The 17338-nt window shown below is 56.4% G+C and overlaps 1 protein-coding gene across 5 annotated transcripts in view; it reads left to right on the top strand.

The window, feature by feature from the left end:
• PTPRU (protein tyrosine phosphatase receptor type U) overlaps positions 1 to 17338 on the top strand; it is a 56815-nt gene that overhangs the window by 32613 nt on the left and 6864 nt on the right. For 2 of the 5 annotated variants that reach the window (XM_032132179.1, XM_032132183.1), the window contains exons 15-29: positions 1375 to 1404; positions 2366 to 2523; positions 4604 to 4794; positions 5960 to 6032; positions 6175 to 6251; positions 6951 to 6968; positions 7757 to 7793; positions 8102 to 8199; positions 8293 to 8409; positions 8959 to 9113; positions 10426 to 10561; positions 10644 to 10793; positions 10898 to 11071; positions 13061 to 13201; positions 15318 to 15443. In XM_032132179.1, the coding sequence (XP_031988070.1) occupies positions 1375 to 1404; positions 2366 to 2523; positions 4604 to 4794; positions 5960 to 6032; positions 6175 to 6251; positions 6951 to 6968; positions 7757 to 7793; positions 8102 to 8199; positions 8293 to 8409; positions 8959 to 9113; positions 10426 to 10561; positions 10644 to 10793; positions 10898 to 11071; positions 13061 to 13201; positions 15318 to 15443 (1681 nt within the window). The remainder of the gene's footprint in view (positions 1 to 1374; positions 1405 to 2365; positions 2524 to 4603; positions 4795 to 5959; positions 6033 to 6174; positions 6252 to 6950; positions 6969 to 7756; positions 7794 to 8101; positions 8200 to 8292; positions 8410 to 8958; positions 9114 to 10425; positions 10562 to 10643; positions 10794 to 10897; positions 11072 to 13060; positions 13202 to 15317; positions 15444 to 17338) is intronic. The other 3 variants (XM_032132180.1, XM_032132181.1, XM_032132182.1) reach the window with 3 other exon arrangements.

Below are 17338 nucleotides of genomic sequence, written 5' to 3' on the forward strand. Positions count from 1 at the left end.
GCTGCTTCTTGGCTTTGTGCTGCGCTGGTGATCCTGCATGGATGGAAACGCTTCTGGCCGTGCCCGAGCCCTGCGCCACTGCTGAGCCCAGCTGTCCCTGTCCCACCAGCTCTCCCCTGCCAACAGCAGCCAGGGGACCCTGGGGTGTGGAGCCCTGCACCCCCAGCCCAAAATGACAAAAATCAGTTTAATCTGTGCTGAGATGTTGCCTCTGGGCCTCCCTGTTGCCTTGGCCAGGCCAGCGTGAGCACATCCAGCATGGATGTGGTCGTGGCCATGGAGGTGGGCTTGCACTGGGGGAGCTCCTGGGGTGGGAGGGAGGAGGGCGAGGGCTTTTCGGGACATTCATCCCCAGGAGTGCCGGGGATGCGGCCACTGCTTTTCACGTGGATGCAACGCCCTGGAAAAGTGGCTGCTTCCGTGCGGGGCTCGAGGCAGCGCCGGGCCGGGGGGGCTCTCAGAGCTGGGATAAAGGGCAGCAATTAAACACGGGGCTTGGGAAGATGGAGCAAAGTACATGAACAGCCAGAGGGAGAGAAAAACAGCAGGGCACAGCCTCGGCACCCGTAAATCTGCAGCTCTTTATGGCTCCGTGCGCTCTGGAAGGATCCTTGCGGATTTATGCTGCTGGAAGAGCGGGGCTGTTGCATCCCTGCACACTTTGGGGTGCAGGGCTGGCTCATGGCTCCATTGGATCCTTCCCTGATGGGGCAAATGCCAGCAGTGCTGATGTGTTTTGGGGAGTGATGCTGTGGGTGGGAAGCTGTGTGTGGCTGCTGCATTCCCACTGCTGGTGCTGCGGGACAGGAGGAGGAGCAGCTCTGCTTCAGCATCCCAGGATGAACCTGTTGAAGGACAAATCAGAGCCACAAATTAGATCTGGTGCTGAGAGCCCTGAATTTGGGGCTGTTGGGAAGCTGGGATGAGCTCGTAAATCTTCTCCAGAGTGTTTTGCCGTTGGAGAAACATTGGTGTGGTGGAATGGAAATGCAGCCTTGGAATATGTTTGTCTCTAGTAAATGGTGCACTGGGAATGTGACATCCTGACCCCATCATCCCCTCTGGGCCCCTAGCCAGCAGCCTGGGGGAAATCCCTACATTTTGGACATCTTTGTTGTTCACTCTTAAAAATTATGGAATAACCCCTTGGACGAGGGTGCTGTGGTCACTCTGAGAGCTGGTGCTTGTGCTCTCCTGCTGGGATGCCGGCTCCTGCCTGGAGTAAATAACCTGTGGGTGCCAAAGGGGAGCCGGATTCCTTCATGGTGCATTGAATTTTCTGGCAGCTGACTTGCCCCGTAACCTCCCTTCCCTGTGCTGGAGAAAAGCTGCTTATGCAATTTCTGCTGTTCTCTTTGTTTGCACGCTTGCCAGGAGGAACTACTATTCCTACTCCTATTACCCGTAAGTGTCATTCTCCTCCTGCTTTACCCTCCTCCCGGCTGCCCCCCTCACCCTGCTGCTCCAACAAGTCCTTTTCCTCTGCCAAGTGCATTTTAAGGGTCTCTTTGGATCAGGGAAAATAATGCTGCTGAGCTTGTTAGAGACTGAAGGCAGCATAAAGGGGAAGGGTCAGCGATTCTGAGTTGAATTCTGGATTTTAGCGGTGCCTTGCAGTGTTCCAGCCCCACCACGATGCCGACACAGGCTCAGATCTCCTGTTCATCCTTCTGGTTTAATCGCTGCTCTGGCTTCAGAGCCTGATGCTGCCTCTCAAAAACATCCATTCAAGTTTCTTTGCTGAAATGACTTGAATTTGGGGTGTGAGGTTCTGTCCCAGTGAGATCTGCTGGGATTTCCCAGCACCTTCGTTAGGTGCCTAAAGGGACCCTGCATGGGAGGCAGAAGCCTCTGCAGCAAGTGCTGAGCACAAGTGCAGTCAGGGGGTCCAGCCCATCCTTTGGGATGGATTTGGCCCCTGACACGGCTTTAAAATCACAGAATGGTTTGTGTTGGAAGGGACCTTAAAACTCACCTCATTCCAACCCCTGCCACAGGCAAGGACGCCTTCCCCTAGACCAGGGGGTTGTGCCTGGAGAAACAGGGCTGGGGATGGCTGGGGCAGATCCATGTGATGGGAGATGGCTGGAGAGAGCCTCTGGTTGCACAAGGAGCACTCCTGGCTGTCCAAGGGCAGGGGACAGGAGTGGACGTTGAGGTGAGCAGCTGGAGTTGCTGCAGCCAGCGAGGGATGCTGCACATGGGGCTGCGCCCGGCTTGGGACAGCAGAGCACCAAAGTGTGATGACCATGCTGCTGGGAATAATCCATCCTGCTCCCTGGAATAATCCAGGCCCAGGAGCTTTCAGGGGATCTGAGAGCACCTGATGGTGAGCCCTGCTCACTTCTGCTCCTCCCTGCTGCAGGAAACCCATGAACATGACCAAAGCCACCATAAACTACCGGCACGAGAAGACGCAAATGATGAGCGCCATCGACAGGAGCTTCACTGACCAGAGCACCCTGCAGGAGGACGAGCGCCTGGGGCTGTCCTTCATGGACACGCACGGCTACGGAAACAGAGGTGAGGAATGAGGACCCCAGCATCCCCTTGCTTCCTTCCAGCCATAGCAAGGAGGCCCAATAAGCCCAAAATATCACAGAAACAGCCTGCCTCAGCTCCAGGAGTGTTTGGACAACGCTGTCAGGCACAGGGTGGGGTTGTTGGGGTGTCTGTGCACGGCCAGGGGTTGGACTGGATGATCCCTGTGGGTCCCTTCCGACTCAGGATATTCTCTGATTCTCTAAATACTGAAGGCTTGGTGTTACGTCTGTTTTAGACTGATGTGTGTGGCATAGCAGGCTCTTCCCTGCCCTGTGTAAATCTCCAAGGGCAGGGATCTCCTCGATGTTGGAGCTTTTGCCACCATCCAGGCTGTGCTGAAGGGAAAGCTCTCGTGGGGAGCTGGGTCTCTATCTTCTCGTGGAGATCTGAGCTTGGGCTGGGCAGTTTGAGGCCATTTGTGGGCTCAGGATCCGGCCGCAGCCCCCCGGAACTGGGTGAGTCCCAGCTCTTGGTTTACGCTGAGGTTGGAAGCTTCCCCCAGCCTTCCCCACGCAGCCTGGGCTTCGAAGGGTTAAAGAGCCCTCGCGCTCACATCAGAGGGAGACTGATAACTTCACACCCACCGGAGGATGTGTCTCCGTGCTGATTTAGTTGTAAAATAACTCGCTGGATGCCCCAGTTTCAGCCATATGCTAATAACATCTGTTACAGTAACTGCAAGATGCTGCCTGCGCGTGGCTCTTCCGCGCCGGCTGCCGGATCCGCACGCTTCCCGCCGTTGTCTCACGGATCATAAAAGCCCAGAGGGCAAACTCTTCCTCCTCTTAATACACAGAGCTAGGTTAGGTGTATTTTTTCTTTGGTCGCTGTCCTTGAAACTCAGAGGCTGGTGGGGCTGAGTTGGGGAGCTCGGGCTGCTTGCCATGGCTGGGAGAGTCTCCAGTGCCTGTAAACATCCTTAATTAACGAAGGGAAATTAATGGCTTGGTGACTGGTTGGTGGCTGTTCCCCCTGTGTTTCAGTTTCTGTGCATTTAAAAGAAGGTCACTAATCCTTATGGAAACCCAACTGGTTCCTCAGTGTGTGGCTGTGGCAGCACCTTGCAAATGCCAGCAATTAAGTAATTTCTCATTAATCCCAGCGGCTGATGAGCCCATTGGGCAGGTCACGGGGTGCAGAGGGACCCTCCTGTGTTGTCCTGTTGGTTCCCACTGCCAGGGTGCAGTGTTAGATGGGATCTTGGGAAGGAATTGTTCCCTGTGAGGGTGGGCAGGCCCTGGCACAGGGTGCCCAGAGCAGCTGGGGCTGCCCCTGGATCCCTGGCAGTGCCCAAGGCCAGGCTGGACATTGGGGCTGGGAGCAGCCTGGCACAGTGGGAGGTGTCCCTGCCATGGCAGGGGTGGGACTGGATGGGATTTAAGGTCCCTTCCAACCCAAACCTGGTGGTCCCTGCCTGCCCCTCTCCCGGGAGCAGCGCAGAGCATCAGGTTTTGTGCAAACCTAGATTTTGGGATCTGGTGTGGGAGCTTTCCCTGAGAAACACAGGTGAGGTCTCAGCCTGGCTCTGCTGGTAATGACACAGCAATGACACAAACCAGGTAAATACTGCACAGACTCCCCATCAAACAGCAGCAAGCTCCATTTGTGGAATCCATTGCTGGTTTCTAGCAGTGAGGAAAATGAACTGTTAAGCTGTGCTGGAGACTTTGGCAAGGTGATTTTTCAACTCAGGATCTTGTGTGGATATTTGGGCATGGACCTCTTGCTTGTCTGCATGGGAGCTCATTGTTCCTGCTGATGGGAAATGAGGTTATTACCCCGTTATGGCCTTGCCCGCTGATTTCTAATAGATCTGCTGGGCTCCTAAAAGGCTATGCTGGGCATTTTTGGCTCTGTGGTGCAGGAAGAGCTGCAGAGAGCACGAGAGGATAGGAGTGCGATTGCGGGCTGGACCCCCTGGTGGTCCCCAGAGAGGGGCTCCAGCACCAGCATCTCCCGGGGAGTTTTCCCTCAGCCCTCCGTGGGTGCCAGGGGGTGATGGGGATGCAGCCCAAGGTTTTGCTGCCCTGATGGCCTCTGGTTGTCCCTCCTTGTGCAGGTGACCAGCGCAGCAGTGTGGTCAATGAGTCCAGCAGCCTCCTGGGGGGCTCCCCCCGGCGCCAGTGCGGCCGCAAGGGCTCCCCATACCACACGGGGCAGCTGCACCCGGCCGTGCGCGTGGCCGACCTCCTGCAGCACATCAACCAGATGAAGACAGCGGAGGGCTATGGCTTCAAGCAGGAGTATGAGGTGGGGACAGCTTGTGCCAGGGTCTCGGGGGGAGTGGGAGGTGGGATGGATGGGGGAGACATGAACTGGATCTGTGAGCAAGGAGAGGATGCTCCAGGTCTGGAGCTCTGGGTGGGAGCTGGAGCTCACAGCTCTGGGCTGGCATTGTCAGTGTGGGGGTGTCCCTGAGTCAATGGCTGGTGCTGGCAGCTTTGGGTTATTTGTCAGCTTGAGCAGGTCCCTGGGATGAGCCAAATCAGCCCTGCCAACCCTGTCCGCAGTGCGTCATCCCAGCTCTCCTGCAAGGCCAGGGCTGCTTCTTCCTGTCCCTTTCCCTGTCCCTTTCCCTGGGCATCACTGTGTCACCTTCTGCTCTCCAGCACACTTGGCCTGTGATAAGCATGGCTGTAGCCTAAGGACAAACAAATCCTCTGCAGTCTGGCAGCTCCAAGACATGAAGACCCTGGGGTGGGTGATGCCAGGGCAGGAATTTCTCTCCCAAAAGTTGCTGGCTGCATCATGTCCATCCCAGCTGGCCAGGTTGGAGCACTCGTACCAGAGCAGGGTATTTCACAAGCCTCTGCCTCAGCACAGCCAGCAGGGTCATTTCCCGACTCCTTGGTGTCCCACAGGTCTGGAGACTGAAATTTCCCAGTGAAATTGCTGTTTAATGCTTGGCTGTTTCAGGAACAGGAACTCTCCCCCCCTTTCACGCATTGGACAAACCAGGGCTTGCGATAATCATTAGTGCTCCTTGAAAAGCTGCTGTATGTTCTTGGAACTAGTCATTTGAAAGCACTCAGATATTATGGGAGGGGAGAAAACACGTAATTTCCTTCCACTTTCCCCCTCTTATGCCAATCTATGAATGTCACTGTTATTACACACAAACCTGTTCTGTGCTAGGGAGAGAAAGGGGCTGAGGAGGTTTAGGAAAAAAAAACACAACCAGCCCTGGAGAAAAAAAACCAGGCAGTCTGTAATTTGCTGGAAAATTGAGCATTTTGTGGATGCAACAGGAGTGTGTAGCTGGCAGAGTGTGCTGTGGAGGTGGAGCTGGGGCTGCAGGAGACAGGTGTTGGGGTGGAGGGACCACCCTGTCTGCCCTGTTGCCCAGGGAGCTTTTGGGGCCGGGGGGACCCCACAGTCCTGCCCTCGGCTTGGGATGTCCATCCTTTCCTTGCAGAGTTTCTTTGAAGGCTGGGATGCTTCGAAGAAGAAAGACAAGACCAAAGGGAGGCAGGATCACATGTCCACATGTGAGTGCCTTTAGCAAAGGCTTAGACCCCAAAAAGCTTCAGAAACCCGAGTTCTGCAGGTTCCTGGGGCAGAGTGATGGCCCAGGGTGCCCTGGTGGGTGACCAGCCCTGGCACTGATGGTCCCTTGTCCCCTTTCCCCAGATGACCGTCACCGCGTGAAGCTGCACCCGCTGCTGGGTGACCCCAACTCCGACTACATCAACGCCAACTACATCGACGTAAGTGGGGACAGGGCCCGTGTCCTTGGGGTCTGGGCTGGAACAGGAGCTTTCTGTGGATCCTGTGGACTCTCAGGGTCTGTCCAGCAGCATTTGGAGGAGTCTGGACAGCCCAGGGTGGGCTGGTCAGTGCATCCCTGGAACTCATCATGAAGGACCTGCCTGATTTATTGATGTTCAACAGCAGTTTCTGCTCATCACATCTCTCCCTCCTCTGCTCTGCTCTGCTCTGTCTCTCCTTTCTCATTCCCTCTCTGCTTTTCCATCCCCTCACCTGCTCACGTGGCTGTGGATCTCCCTCTCCCTGGGTGGAGAATGCAGAGGTTAAGAGGACCAAGGGACCACCTGGGGCTCACAGCGGGCTACCCCTGGATCCTGCTGGTGTGTGTGAATCTGGTGATGTCCCCTGTCACCTCCAGCATCGCTGACACCAGGGCAGGTGCAGGAAGGCTCCAGCATCTCATAGAAGCAGCAGCAAATCCCACTCTTCTCTCCTGCCCTGAGGGTGTTGTCTGTCAGTGGTGGCCTGATCCCAGTGCCCGAGCAGTGTCCCTCTGCCCGTCCCTGTCCCCTGTGTCCTTTCTGCCCTGTCTCTCCCTGGCCCGCTCTGGGGCAGTGCTCTAACCCCTCTCTGCTCTGTGCCTCACTAATGTCTCTGATCTTTTTCTCTCAAACCTGTGTCCCAACGGGATCATTAAGATTCGGATTAACCGAGAAGTAAGTAACTGTTCCCCCTCTCCTCCCTTCTCTGCTCCCATCTCCTGCCAGGCCTCGCCCTGGGCAGCGTGGCCTAAACACCATCAGGGAGAGGCAGGCTGGGAAAACGTGTCCATAAACTGGGAATGGTCCAGGGAATGGGAAAGCAGGGTCTGTGTGGCACTGGGGCATGGAAAGCAGGGCCCATGTGCTCAGAGAAGGGGTTGAATTCGACCCCCAAAAATCGCACGGGGGATGGAGAAGCCACTGTCACCTCCATGTGTGTGGTGTGGTTTAACTTTGCTGGACCCTTGGCCACGGTGTGGACACTGTTCACAGTCCCTCTGGCAGTGGCCTGGCTGGAACGTGCTCTTGGAGCTGGGGTGTCCTTGTTCAGGGTTGAGCAGTGGGGATGAAGGAGGGGAGCGGGGCTGTCTCAGCACCAGGGGGCTGCTGTGGGGTGGGGGGTCAGCAACGGGGCTCTCCTGCAGCAGGAGCTGGAGTGGAGCCCGTGGATCCCTCAAGGCACTGATAAAGGATCCTGGTGCAGACCAGGGGTGAGCGTTGGGCATTACCTGAGCCTCTTGTGGGATGCAGGAGATGAACCCTGCCAGGACAGGGTACACTGAGTGTGGGGTGGCTGCTGAACCTTCTCCTCCTCCTGCGGTGGACCTGCAGGATCTGGCCCAGTGGCTGTGGGGAATTTCTACCAGTTGGGTGACTGGGAAGTATCTGATGGGTCTGTGCCCCAGCTCTCGGGTGTCTCAGTGTCCTCCAGCTTGGGACTGATGTCTCTGCTTCCCTTGCAGGGCTACCACAGGTCCAACCACTTCATCGCCACACAAGGTGAGCCACGCCCTGCCCTCTCAGCCAGTGCTTCCTCAGCTCCTGATGTAGCAGCCAAGTTTTGCTCCTGGTGGGGTTAAACCTTGCAGGAGCAGGAAAGGAAGGGAGGGGGCCAATGCGGAGCAGCTCCCACCCCTCCTGCCTCGCCTTGGCACTGTGCAACCCTGGGGAAAAGGGCTCTGAGGTGCTGTGGGGCTGTTTGTGCTACACGGGCAGGAGGGGGGACGTGGTGGCATTGGGGCACTGCCAGGGCTGGGTTCTGCTGGTGGTGCCCATCCATCCATGGGGGCTTCTCCTGTGTCCCACAGGGCCCAAGCAGGAGATGGTGTATGACTTCTGGCGCATGGTGTGGCAGGAGCACTGTTCCAGCATTGTGATGATCACCAAGCTGGTGGAGGTGGGCCGGGTAAGGATCCCGTCCCGTCCCATCCCTCCGGGCTCCAGCTCTGCTGGAAGCCGCCTCCACAGAGCCAAACCCCATCCTGTCCTCTCCTTGCAGGTGAAATGCTCCAAATACTGGCCTGATGACTCTGAGATGTACGGGGACATCAAGATCACGCTGGTGGAATCGGAGACGTTGGCTGAGTACGCTGTGCGCACCTTCGCCCTCGAGAGGGTACGGCCCTGCCCCTGCCCCTGCCCGACCCCCGCTCAGCCACCTCTCACCCTCCACAGCTTGGCACTTACCAGTACCCTGTTTATTTAACCCAGTATGGGGTCACCAGGGGCTCCTTCCTTTGCCTTTTCCCTGGCTCTGTGCCCTGTGCCGGGCGAGTGGCTCAGCCCTGTGCTGGTTTGGACAGAGAGTGAGTGTTCAATTTTCGTGTGAGTGGGGTGAGATGAAGGATGCTTCCCTCTCCTCTGGGCTGGAGGTGATGCAGCCATCACTCTGCAGCGTGGGAACTGGAGATGGAGCCAGTGCAATTTACTCTTGATCTACAGGAATGTCATGTTACTGTCTGGTGATAGGGCAAGGAGACTGAGGCTGCTGCCACCTCCTTTTTCTCCTTGGTGTTTTTTAACCCTCTTGCAGCCAAGAGGAGGGAGCTGCAGGGCTGCCCAAGTGCTGTGTGGTCCATCTGCTTGGATGCTGAACTGGCAAAATCATGGATTCCCCAGAAAATAGGTGTTTGAGTGACTTTGCCCTCTCACCCTTCCCTTGCAGCGGGGTTACTCGGCCCGGCATGAGGTGAAGCAGTTCCACTTCATGTCGTGGCCCGAGCATGGTGTCCCCTACCACGCCACGGGGCTGCTGGCCTTCATCCGCAGGGTGAAGGCGTCCACGCCGCCAGACGCCGGCCCCATCGTCATCCACTGCAGGTACAGGTGGGGCTCATGGAATGGGTGGGGCTTGAGGGACCTTAAAGCTCATCCCCAGAGCAGGGACACCTTCCCCTAGTCCAAATTCCTCCAATCCCTGTCCAGCCTGGCCTTGATGTCCCTCTGCGATGGCATCTCTCTGTGAAATGCCACCACTGGGCTGGTGGCAGCAGGGATGGGGGGCTGTGGCTGGTCCAGGGGGACAAGCAGGGAGCAGCACCGTGTTGGGGCTGCCCCAGCCTGTGACTGGTGACACAGCTCTGTCCCAGTGGACCGGGTGAAATGGCAGTGGGCAGTTTGGCCCCTGCTGATGGTCAGGACGTGGGGTCTGGCTGAAGGGAGAGGCAGGGGGGCAGCAGGACAGCCCCGTTCCCAGGGTTATCCACAGGGCTGTCCCTGCGGGGCTCGGCCACGGGGACACTGGAGCTGGGAGGACACCAGTGACACATCTGAGCAGCTTTGGTGCTCTCCGTGCCCCGAGCAGGCCTTCCCACATGATGTGCTAATGGCTCTTCCTCCACTGGGCAAACCAGGAGGAGCTGATGAGTGGGAGGGATTTTTTTATTTTTTATTTGATTTCTCTCTGTCAGCCGCTTCATCAGCGTTCATTCACCAGCCAGGGTGATTAGTGCCTGTAGCCTGTAATCACTGATAATCACGATGAGTGATTCATCAGCCCCAAAAATTGGTTTTTCACTGGAAAAGACTCCGTAGGAAAGGAGCAGGGGGGTGGTTCTGTTCCTGACACATCATGGGGGGGTCACGGCACAGCAGGTCTCTGACTGTGACTCCAACCATGCCAGGGCTTGGGATGTCACCACTGCTGGGCTGGCTCTGGGCATCCTGCTGGGCTCAGCCTTACCCTGAGGGTGTCCCCATGGGCATTCAGACCTGCTCATGCCAGGGGAACCTCCCTGCTCTCCCAGAGCTCTGAGCTGAGCCCTCCTTGGCACTTTTGGCTGAGATCCCAGAGAACTGTTGGCACTTGGATGGTTTAGTTGTCGGTTTTGGTGCAAAAACCGTGTGTTCTGCTGTCTTAAATTAAAAATGAACTTTAAATATGGGTGCCCACCCACAGCCTGACCATCACACGCCCCTGGGGCTGTGGCAGGGGTGTTTGGGCAGGTTTAGGGCTAAACCAGGCTCTGGAGTTGTGTGGGGTCCTTGCAGCCCTTCAGGGTTGCCCGGTGCAGGGTCTGTGTGTTGAGCCCTCGCCCACAGAGACCTTGCTTGGTGCCCAGCAGCCTTTTGGGCCGTGTGTGGGTGCCAGCACAGACTGGCAATGTGTTTGCTGTTTCCCCTCCATCCCCAGCGCTGGCACAGGGAGGACTGGCTGCTACATCGTCCTGGATGTGATGCTGGACATGGCCGAGTGCGAGGGCGTCGTGGACATCTACAACTGCGTGAAGACCCTCTGCTCGCGGAGGATCAACATGATCCAGACGGAGGTGAGCGGGTGCCGGGGACACGCGGGGCTGCCGTCACCAGCCGGCTCTGGGGGCTCAGCCCTGTCCCCTCTCCTCCCCACAGGAGCAGTACATCTTCATCCACGATGCCATCCTGGAGGCCTGTCTGTGCGGGGAGACCAGCATCCCCGCCAGCGAGTTCAAGCCCACCTACAAGGAGATGGTGAGGATAGAGCCGCAGAGCAACTCCTCGCAGCTGCGGGAGGAGTTCCAGGTGAGTGCCCCAAAACCTCTGCGGCTCCCTCTTGTCCTCATCCTCCTGGTACTGACCCCGGCTGGGACCAGGCAGGGCTTTGAGGGGTACCCCTGTACCCGCAGACCCTGAACTCGGTGACCCCACACCTGGACGTGGAGGAGTGCAGCATCGCGCTCCTGCCCCGCAACCGGGAGCGCAACCGCAGCATGGACGTCCTGCCGCCCGACCGATGCCTTCCCTTCCTCATCTCCGTGGATGGAGACAGCAACAACTACATCAACGCGGCCTTAACTGATGTGAGTGTTCCCTGCGGAGGGAAGGGGCCGCTTCCCGTGGGCTCAGGCAACTTTTCATGGCAAAACTTTGCTCGGTTTGGATTTATGGCCTCATTTTGCACAAGGGCAGGAAGGCTCATGGCTGCTGTGTGCAGGGGGAGGAAGGGCTGGGACTGGTGTAACGGGGTCCTGCATCCCTTCTTTTGCGTAGCAGCACCCTGCAAGAGCTTTCCTCCTGCTCTCATGAGTCGGGCACTGAGGGACTTCAGGATTTTGCAGTGAAACTGGGACAGGGGAGGGAGAGGAAGCTCCGGGGGGGGGTTGGGAGCACTGAGCCCTTCCCGTGCTGCCAGTCCCTCGTGATCCTCCTGCTGCAACTGGGGGGGCTCTGAGCTGCTCCCAAAGCCACTGTGCATCCCCCTGGTGCAGTCAGAAAGGACCCTGTGGTGACAAAGCTATCTCCTGGTGGCTGATGATCACAAAGCAGAGCAGAGGATGCTGCAGGCTCCGAGCCCACGCTGAACGATGGGGTCATTCATCACCAACCCCTCTTCCCTTCCCTTGAAATGCTTTGCATGGGCAGCACGGAGCCCCCCACACCCCAGGCATCTTCCCCGGACCCTGAGCGCTGGCACCAGGCTGAGCCTTGTGTTTTCCATCCCGTGGGTGATTTATCCTGCTGGATCTCTGTGCGGATCCCATCTCCCTGATTCCTGCTCCCACAGCAAAAGCAGTTTGTAAGGCAGAGTGGGCTGCTGGTGGTGGGGAGTGGCTCTCGTAGTGCTGCAGTGGGATGGGAGTTTTGTTTCCAGCTTGCTTGCTGTTTGCCTATCATTTTATCTTTATGCATCACTGAGCCTCCCTTAATCTCTGCTAAAGGGTCAGTGAATGAAATATTTTTTATAGACAACAAAGCCCTTTGGATGAAATTCTTGCTGAAGGGATAAAACCCAATTCCCTCTTTGGGAAAAAAAAAAAAAAAAAGAAAAGTCTCATTTTCTTTAAGTGCCAAAGTGGTTTGCTCAGTCAGTCTGTCCATCTGTCATATCAGCTTGGCCTGTGCCACCTGTCACCGGTGCTGGTGCCGGTGGAGCCGTGCCCTGCTGCACACCCTGCTGTCACTTACACCTGTGCCAAAGAGGTGGGTGCCAAGGCAAGCCTGGTGAAATCTCTTTCCCCTTGCTGCTCTCATGCCCCTCCTCGAGGGTGGAAAGCTCTCGCCAAGCGCCGAGGTCTTGCTGCTGCCCATGGACAGGGCTGGGGGAATGGTTCAATAAAGGCATTTCTGTGCGCTCAATCAGGAGATTCTGCAGCAGGCAGAGGAACCCCCATCAGCAGAGAGATGTGGTGATTCTGTGTCTGAAGATGCTTGAGCCAAACTGTGTTAAGTGAGCCTGATGCAGTGTCGAGCTCAGCTGGCCCTTGGCAAACCAGCAGCAGGATGACCAAGGGGCATGTGTCTTATTCAAAGCACAATCTAGAAATGCAGTCATTTCCTTCCCTCCTACTTCCTTCTTACAGTCTCTAGGATCTTTCACTTGGGGTTTTCTTTCTTCCCCACAAAAAAAATTGAGCCCAGGTTAGTGGTTGTCTCTGCAGCTCTCGGTGCCTGGTGGTGGGGCGCTCTGGGTGGGGATGATGCAGTGGGTGATGCTTCCAGTCAGGGCCAGGGTGCAGAGCTGGGGTCTGGGGTCTTCTGGGAGCCACGGCTTCTGCTTGCTCTTGGCTCAAAGGGGACATCTTTTCCCTAATTATTTATGCAAAATACCCTTTCCTGTGAGAGCAAAATGTGGGTACTTCCATCCTGACTAAGGGCAGGGATCACTTGGATCTCCCCATCACCAGGGCACTGAGGTACTGAGGCTGTGCCAGGGAGACCAGCTCTGCTCTGGCATGGAGAAGAGGGGATTGGTCCCACTCATCTGGTTGCACTGGTTTTTTGGGGTGTGACAACAGTAGCTCCAGTGTCACCGCTGTGTCCTTACTGGTGCTCATCTTCCCTCTCTGCAGAGCTACACCAAGAGCGCTGCCTTCATCGTCACCCTGCACCCGCTGCAGAACACCACCACCGACTTCTGGCGGCTGGTGTACGACTATGGCTGCACCTCCATCGTCATGCTCAACCAGCTCAACCAGTCCAACTCTGCCTGGGTGAGTGCTGCTGCCCCGGGGACTGCGCCGGCCCCATGGGTGGCTTTTGTCCTGCCCTGTCCCCGTTGGCCTGACAGCGCTGCAGCCCCTGCCTTGCTCACTCAGCAACTTCTCCTCTGCAAGGGGACACGGCACTGTGTGCAGCACTCAGGATTTGTCCCCTGTAAACACAGGGCTGGCCAGTTGGAGCCAAAGAGGTGTTGAGCAGCAGCCCAGCCTGGCTGCATGGAGTTGGTGTTGCACTGACATTGCATTGGCATTGTGCTGGCGTTGGTGTTGTGTTGGCATTGATGTTGCCTTGGTGTTGCGTTGGCGTTGTGCTGGTGTTGGCATTCCATTGGTGCTGACATTGCAGTAGTGTTGCCCTGGCGTTGTGTTGGCATTGAGTTGGCATTGGTGTTCCATTGGCATTGACATTGCAGTAGTGTTGCACTGGTGTTGTGTTGGCGTTGAGTTGGCATTGGTGTTCCATTGGCATTGACATTGCAGTAGTGTTGCCCTGGCGTTGTGTTGGCGTTGAGTTGGCATTGGTGTTCCATTGGCATTGACATTGCAGTAGTGTTGCCCTGGCGTTGTGTTGGCATTGAGTTGGCATTGGTGTTCCATTGGCATTGACATTGCAGTAGTGTTGCCCTGGCGTTGTGTTGGCGTTGAGTTGGCATTGGTGTTCCATTGGCATTGACATTGCAGTAGTGTTGCACTGGCGTTGTGTTGGCGTTGAGTTGGCATTGGTGTTCCATTGGCATTGACATTGCAGTAGTGTTGCACTGGCGTTGTATTGGCGTTCCGTTGGCATTCCATTGGCGTTCCATTGGCATTGGCATTCCATTGGCGTTCCATTGGCATTCCATTGGCATTGGCATTCCATTGGTGTTCCATTGGCATTGGCGTTCCATTGGTGTTGGTGTTCCATTGGCGTTGGCTTTGAGTTGGCGTTGGCGTTCCGCTGGTGTTCCGTTGGTGTTGTCATTGCTCCAACAGGTCCATGTCCCCCCAGCTGGAGGCAGCTCTGCAGGTGGGGTCTCACCTGAGCAGGGCAGAGGGACAAGATTCTTTCCCCTTCCCCTTCCCTCTGCCATTTTCCTCATTGCTCAGCCCTGCCTCTCTCCTGCTGTCAGCTCTTCAGGGGTGTCTGGTTACAATATTTAGCTGGATCCGAAATGTTTACTGGTGTAAGACCAACAGGTAATAAATAACCTTTCCAGCAGGCAGCTCTGAAAGGTGACTTTGAGGGTACAGCACTCACTTGAACTACGCCTTGCCAAGGGAAGTTTTAATACCCAAATTACAGTTCTGAGTCTGGAAGGCTCAGAGATCTTGGAGATTTATAGCCCCTATTAATAACCAATTATTCCTCAGACACGTTTGCCGTGCGGTTGGGCCCAGGCCGTGGCTGACCTGCGTTGCTAAATGCCCTGTGAAAGTGCGGTGACAAACATCATATATTTTGTGTTGGTGCTGGTTTCCCAGCTGTCACACTGTGAAAACGATCTCACCCATGCTCCAGGGACTGAGCCATCCATCAGTGCTGTGATGGACACGGGGAGGAGGAGTTGCTCCCCAGGGATGCAGGCTGGGATTGCTTTGGCTTGGTGGGATGTCCTGGCCATGGGACGAAGAGCACTGACATCCCACACTGCTGTCACTGCTGGTGGCAGAGTGGCTCCTAAAGCCAACAGGGCTTGAGAGCCAACTGTGAGCAGCCCAGCCCTGCTCTGACATTGTGCAGGATCAGGTCTGTGCTGGAACTGGGGCAGAGCCCATCCTGCCTCCTCCTGACCAGCAGTGTCCATCCCACATCCTCCTGGACCAGCGGTGTCCATTCCCAGCAGTGTCAGCTGTTGTGTCCGTGCAGTGCCAGGGGGCTGTGTGGGTGCTGGGGGTGGACCTGACCTTTCATCTCTGATCCCTCAGTGAGCTGGGAGATCCTCCATCCATTGATGTGCTGTGTGAGAAACGTGGCCCAGCACCCCACCCTGGGGCCACCCCATGCCAGCGGCTCCCGGGGGTCCAGCACCAGCCACTCCCTTCACAGGCGTTTCCTGTCCTGCCTGCTGCCCTTCCCCATGTCCCAGCCCACATTCCCAGTCACGGTGAGCTGTGCTTCTCTCCACAGCCCTGCCTGCAGTACTGGCCCGAGCTGGGGCTGCAGCAGTACGGCCCCATGGAGGTGGAGTACATCTCCGGAGCGGCAGATGAGGACATCGTGTCCCGGCTCTTCCGAGTCCAGAACGTCACACGGGTGAGCTGCTTTATACGAATAACAGAATCCCAGGATGGTGTGGGCTGGAAGGGAACTTCAAAACCTTGTTGTTCCTGCCATGGGCAGGAACACCTTCCACTATCCCAGGTTGCTCCAAGTCCCATCCAGCCTTCCAGGTGGCCTTCCAGAGATGGGGCAGCCACAGCTTCTCTGGGCAACCTGTGCCAGGGCTTGACAACTCTTTTGGTGGAGAAATTTTCCCCTAATACCCCGTCTAAACTGCCCACAATGCAGCCTGAGGCTGTTTTCTCTTTTTTATCACTTGTTACCCGGGAGAAGAGACCGACCCCACCTGGCTCCCACCTCCTTTGAGGGAGTTGTGGAGAGCAGTAGGATCCTCCCTGACTGCTGGGGTCTCCAGCCTAACTCAGCTGCTTCAGAGGAGGCAGCCCCAGCTCTCCTCCTGCCAGAGAGGAACCTGTAAAATTGCCATTGCTCCATCCAACCTTTCTGGAGTTCACAGCTCCTTGGAAGGTTTTAGAAAACTGCTGGAAGACCTTCTTCCTCCTGCCTGAAGGTGCATCTCTGCCCAGCCACACACATAGCACAGGATGGACAGTCCCCACATGGGCACAGCAGCTCCTCTGGCACCAGCAGAGCCCTCTCCCTGCAGGATGAGAAGATCCACACGGATTTCTACCCTTTGCCAGTGTTGCATGGCTGGTTCAGCTGGCCTTGAAAGAAGACAAATGCAGGGCAGCAGGGAAGGGATGTGGGCTGTGTGGATGCAGAACTGCACGTGCAAAGAAGAAGCCGATTTACCTACAAATGTCAGCTGGGAGGAGGTGGCATCCCTGAGGTCTTTAAACTCCTGATGGTTGCCAAGAGGCTGAGGCCAGTGCCCCAGTGAAGGTCACTGGGCAGATGGGAATTAGGGAGCTTGGAAGGGAACGTATGGCTTGGCTGATGGCCCGGCTGGGAAGGTGCTTTGGCAGGGTGGCCGGGGCCAGAGGAGATAAATCCTGATTATCTGGACTCTTAACACAAAGCGGGTTTTGGTTCACACTCGCCGAGGGAGCATCTGGCATTTCCTGGGTGTCAGCACAAAACCCTACACCAAATATGCTCAGCTCTCGGGTGGTAGAATATACTCCAGGCTAAATTAAAATGCAGCGTGATGGAAATCTCTGGATCGACGAGGAGATTCCTCCAAGGAGCAGATTGCTGGAGCAGGGATGGTAAATGCATGCAGCCACTTTGTGCCAAGCCTTGCTGCAGTGGAAATGGGTGTTGGGGGTGTCACAAGTGCTCTGGAGCTTTCCCCTGCCTTCAAAACAGATCCCAAAACTTTCCTTCCTGGGCTGTCAAAGGAGTTTTCGTCTGTTCTAACTCCCTTTATTTGTTTCCTCTTCCCGGTCTGCCTTCCTGGCTTCCAGCTGAAAGCAAAACCTGGAGCCCGGTGTGGTCAGCCCATCACAGGCACATCACCAGCTCACAACAAAGCTCCCAAAAAGGTTCAGACATTCCCCTGTTTGGGGTGTGCAGATTGGAGTGGGCACCAAATTCAGGAACACCAATTCCCCCCCAGGAACACCTGGTCCTTCTGGCTGGAGAAGGTCTGGCTCTCATCCCACTGAAATTGGGTGGATGGAGCCCTCCAGAGTGTCCCCCATCGGTGCCTGACCCCCCATCAGTGCTTGACCCCCCTTTCTCCTCCACGTGCTCCCCACACAAGAGCTGTGAGCCCCAGGCTGTGTCTGGAGGGGTGACTGTGGTCTCATCCCATCCCGTGCTCGGGATGCTCCGGGTGCTCCTGAGCAGGAGCCCCACATCTGCCTGGCTCAAGCCTGCTGAGCTCCGTGGCTGTAATCCTGCTCCTGGATCCAGCTAACCAGATTAGGTTTCCAAACTAACCAGATTACCAGGTATTAAGC

The sequence above is a fragment of the Corvus moneduloides genome, chromosome 23 (assembly GCF_009650955.1).
Source record: "Corvus moneduloides isolate bCorMon1 chromosome 23, bCorMon1.pri, whole genome shotgun sequence".
Lineage (NCBI taxonomy): Eukaryota > Metazoa > Chordata > Aves > Passeriformes > Corvidae > Corvus > Corvus moneduloides.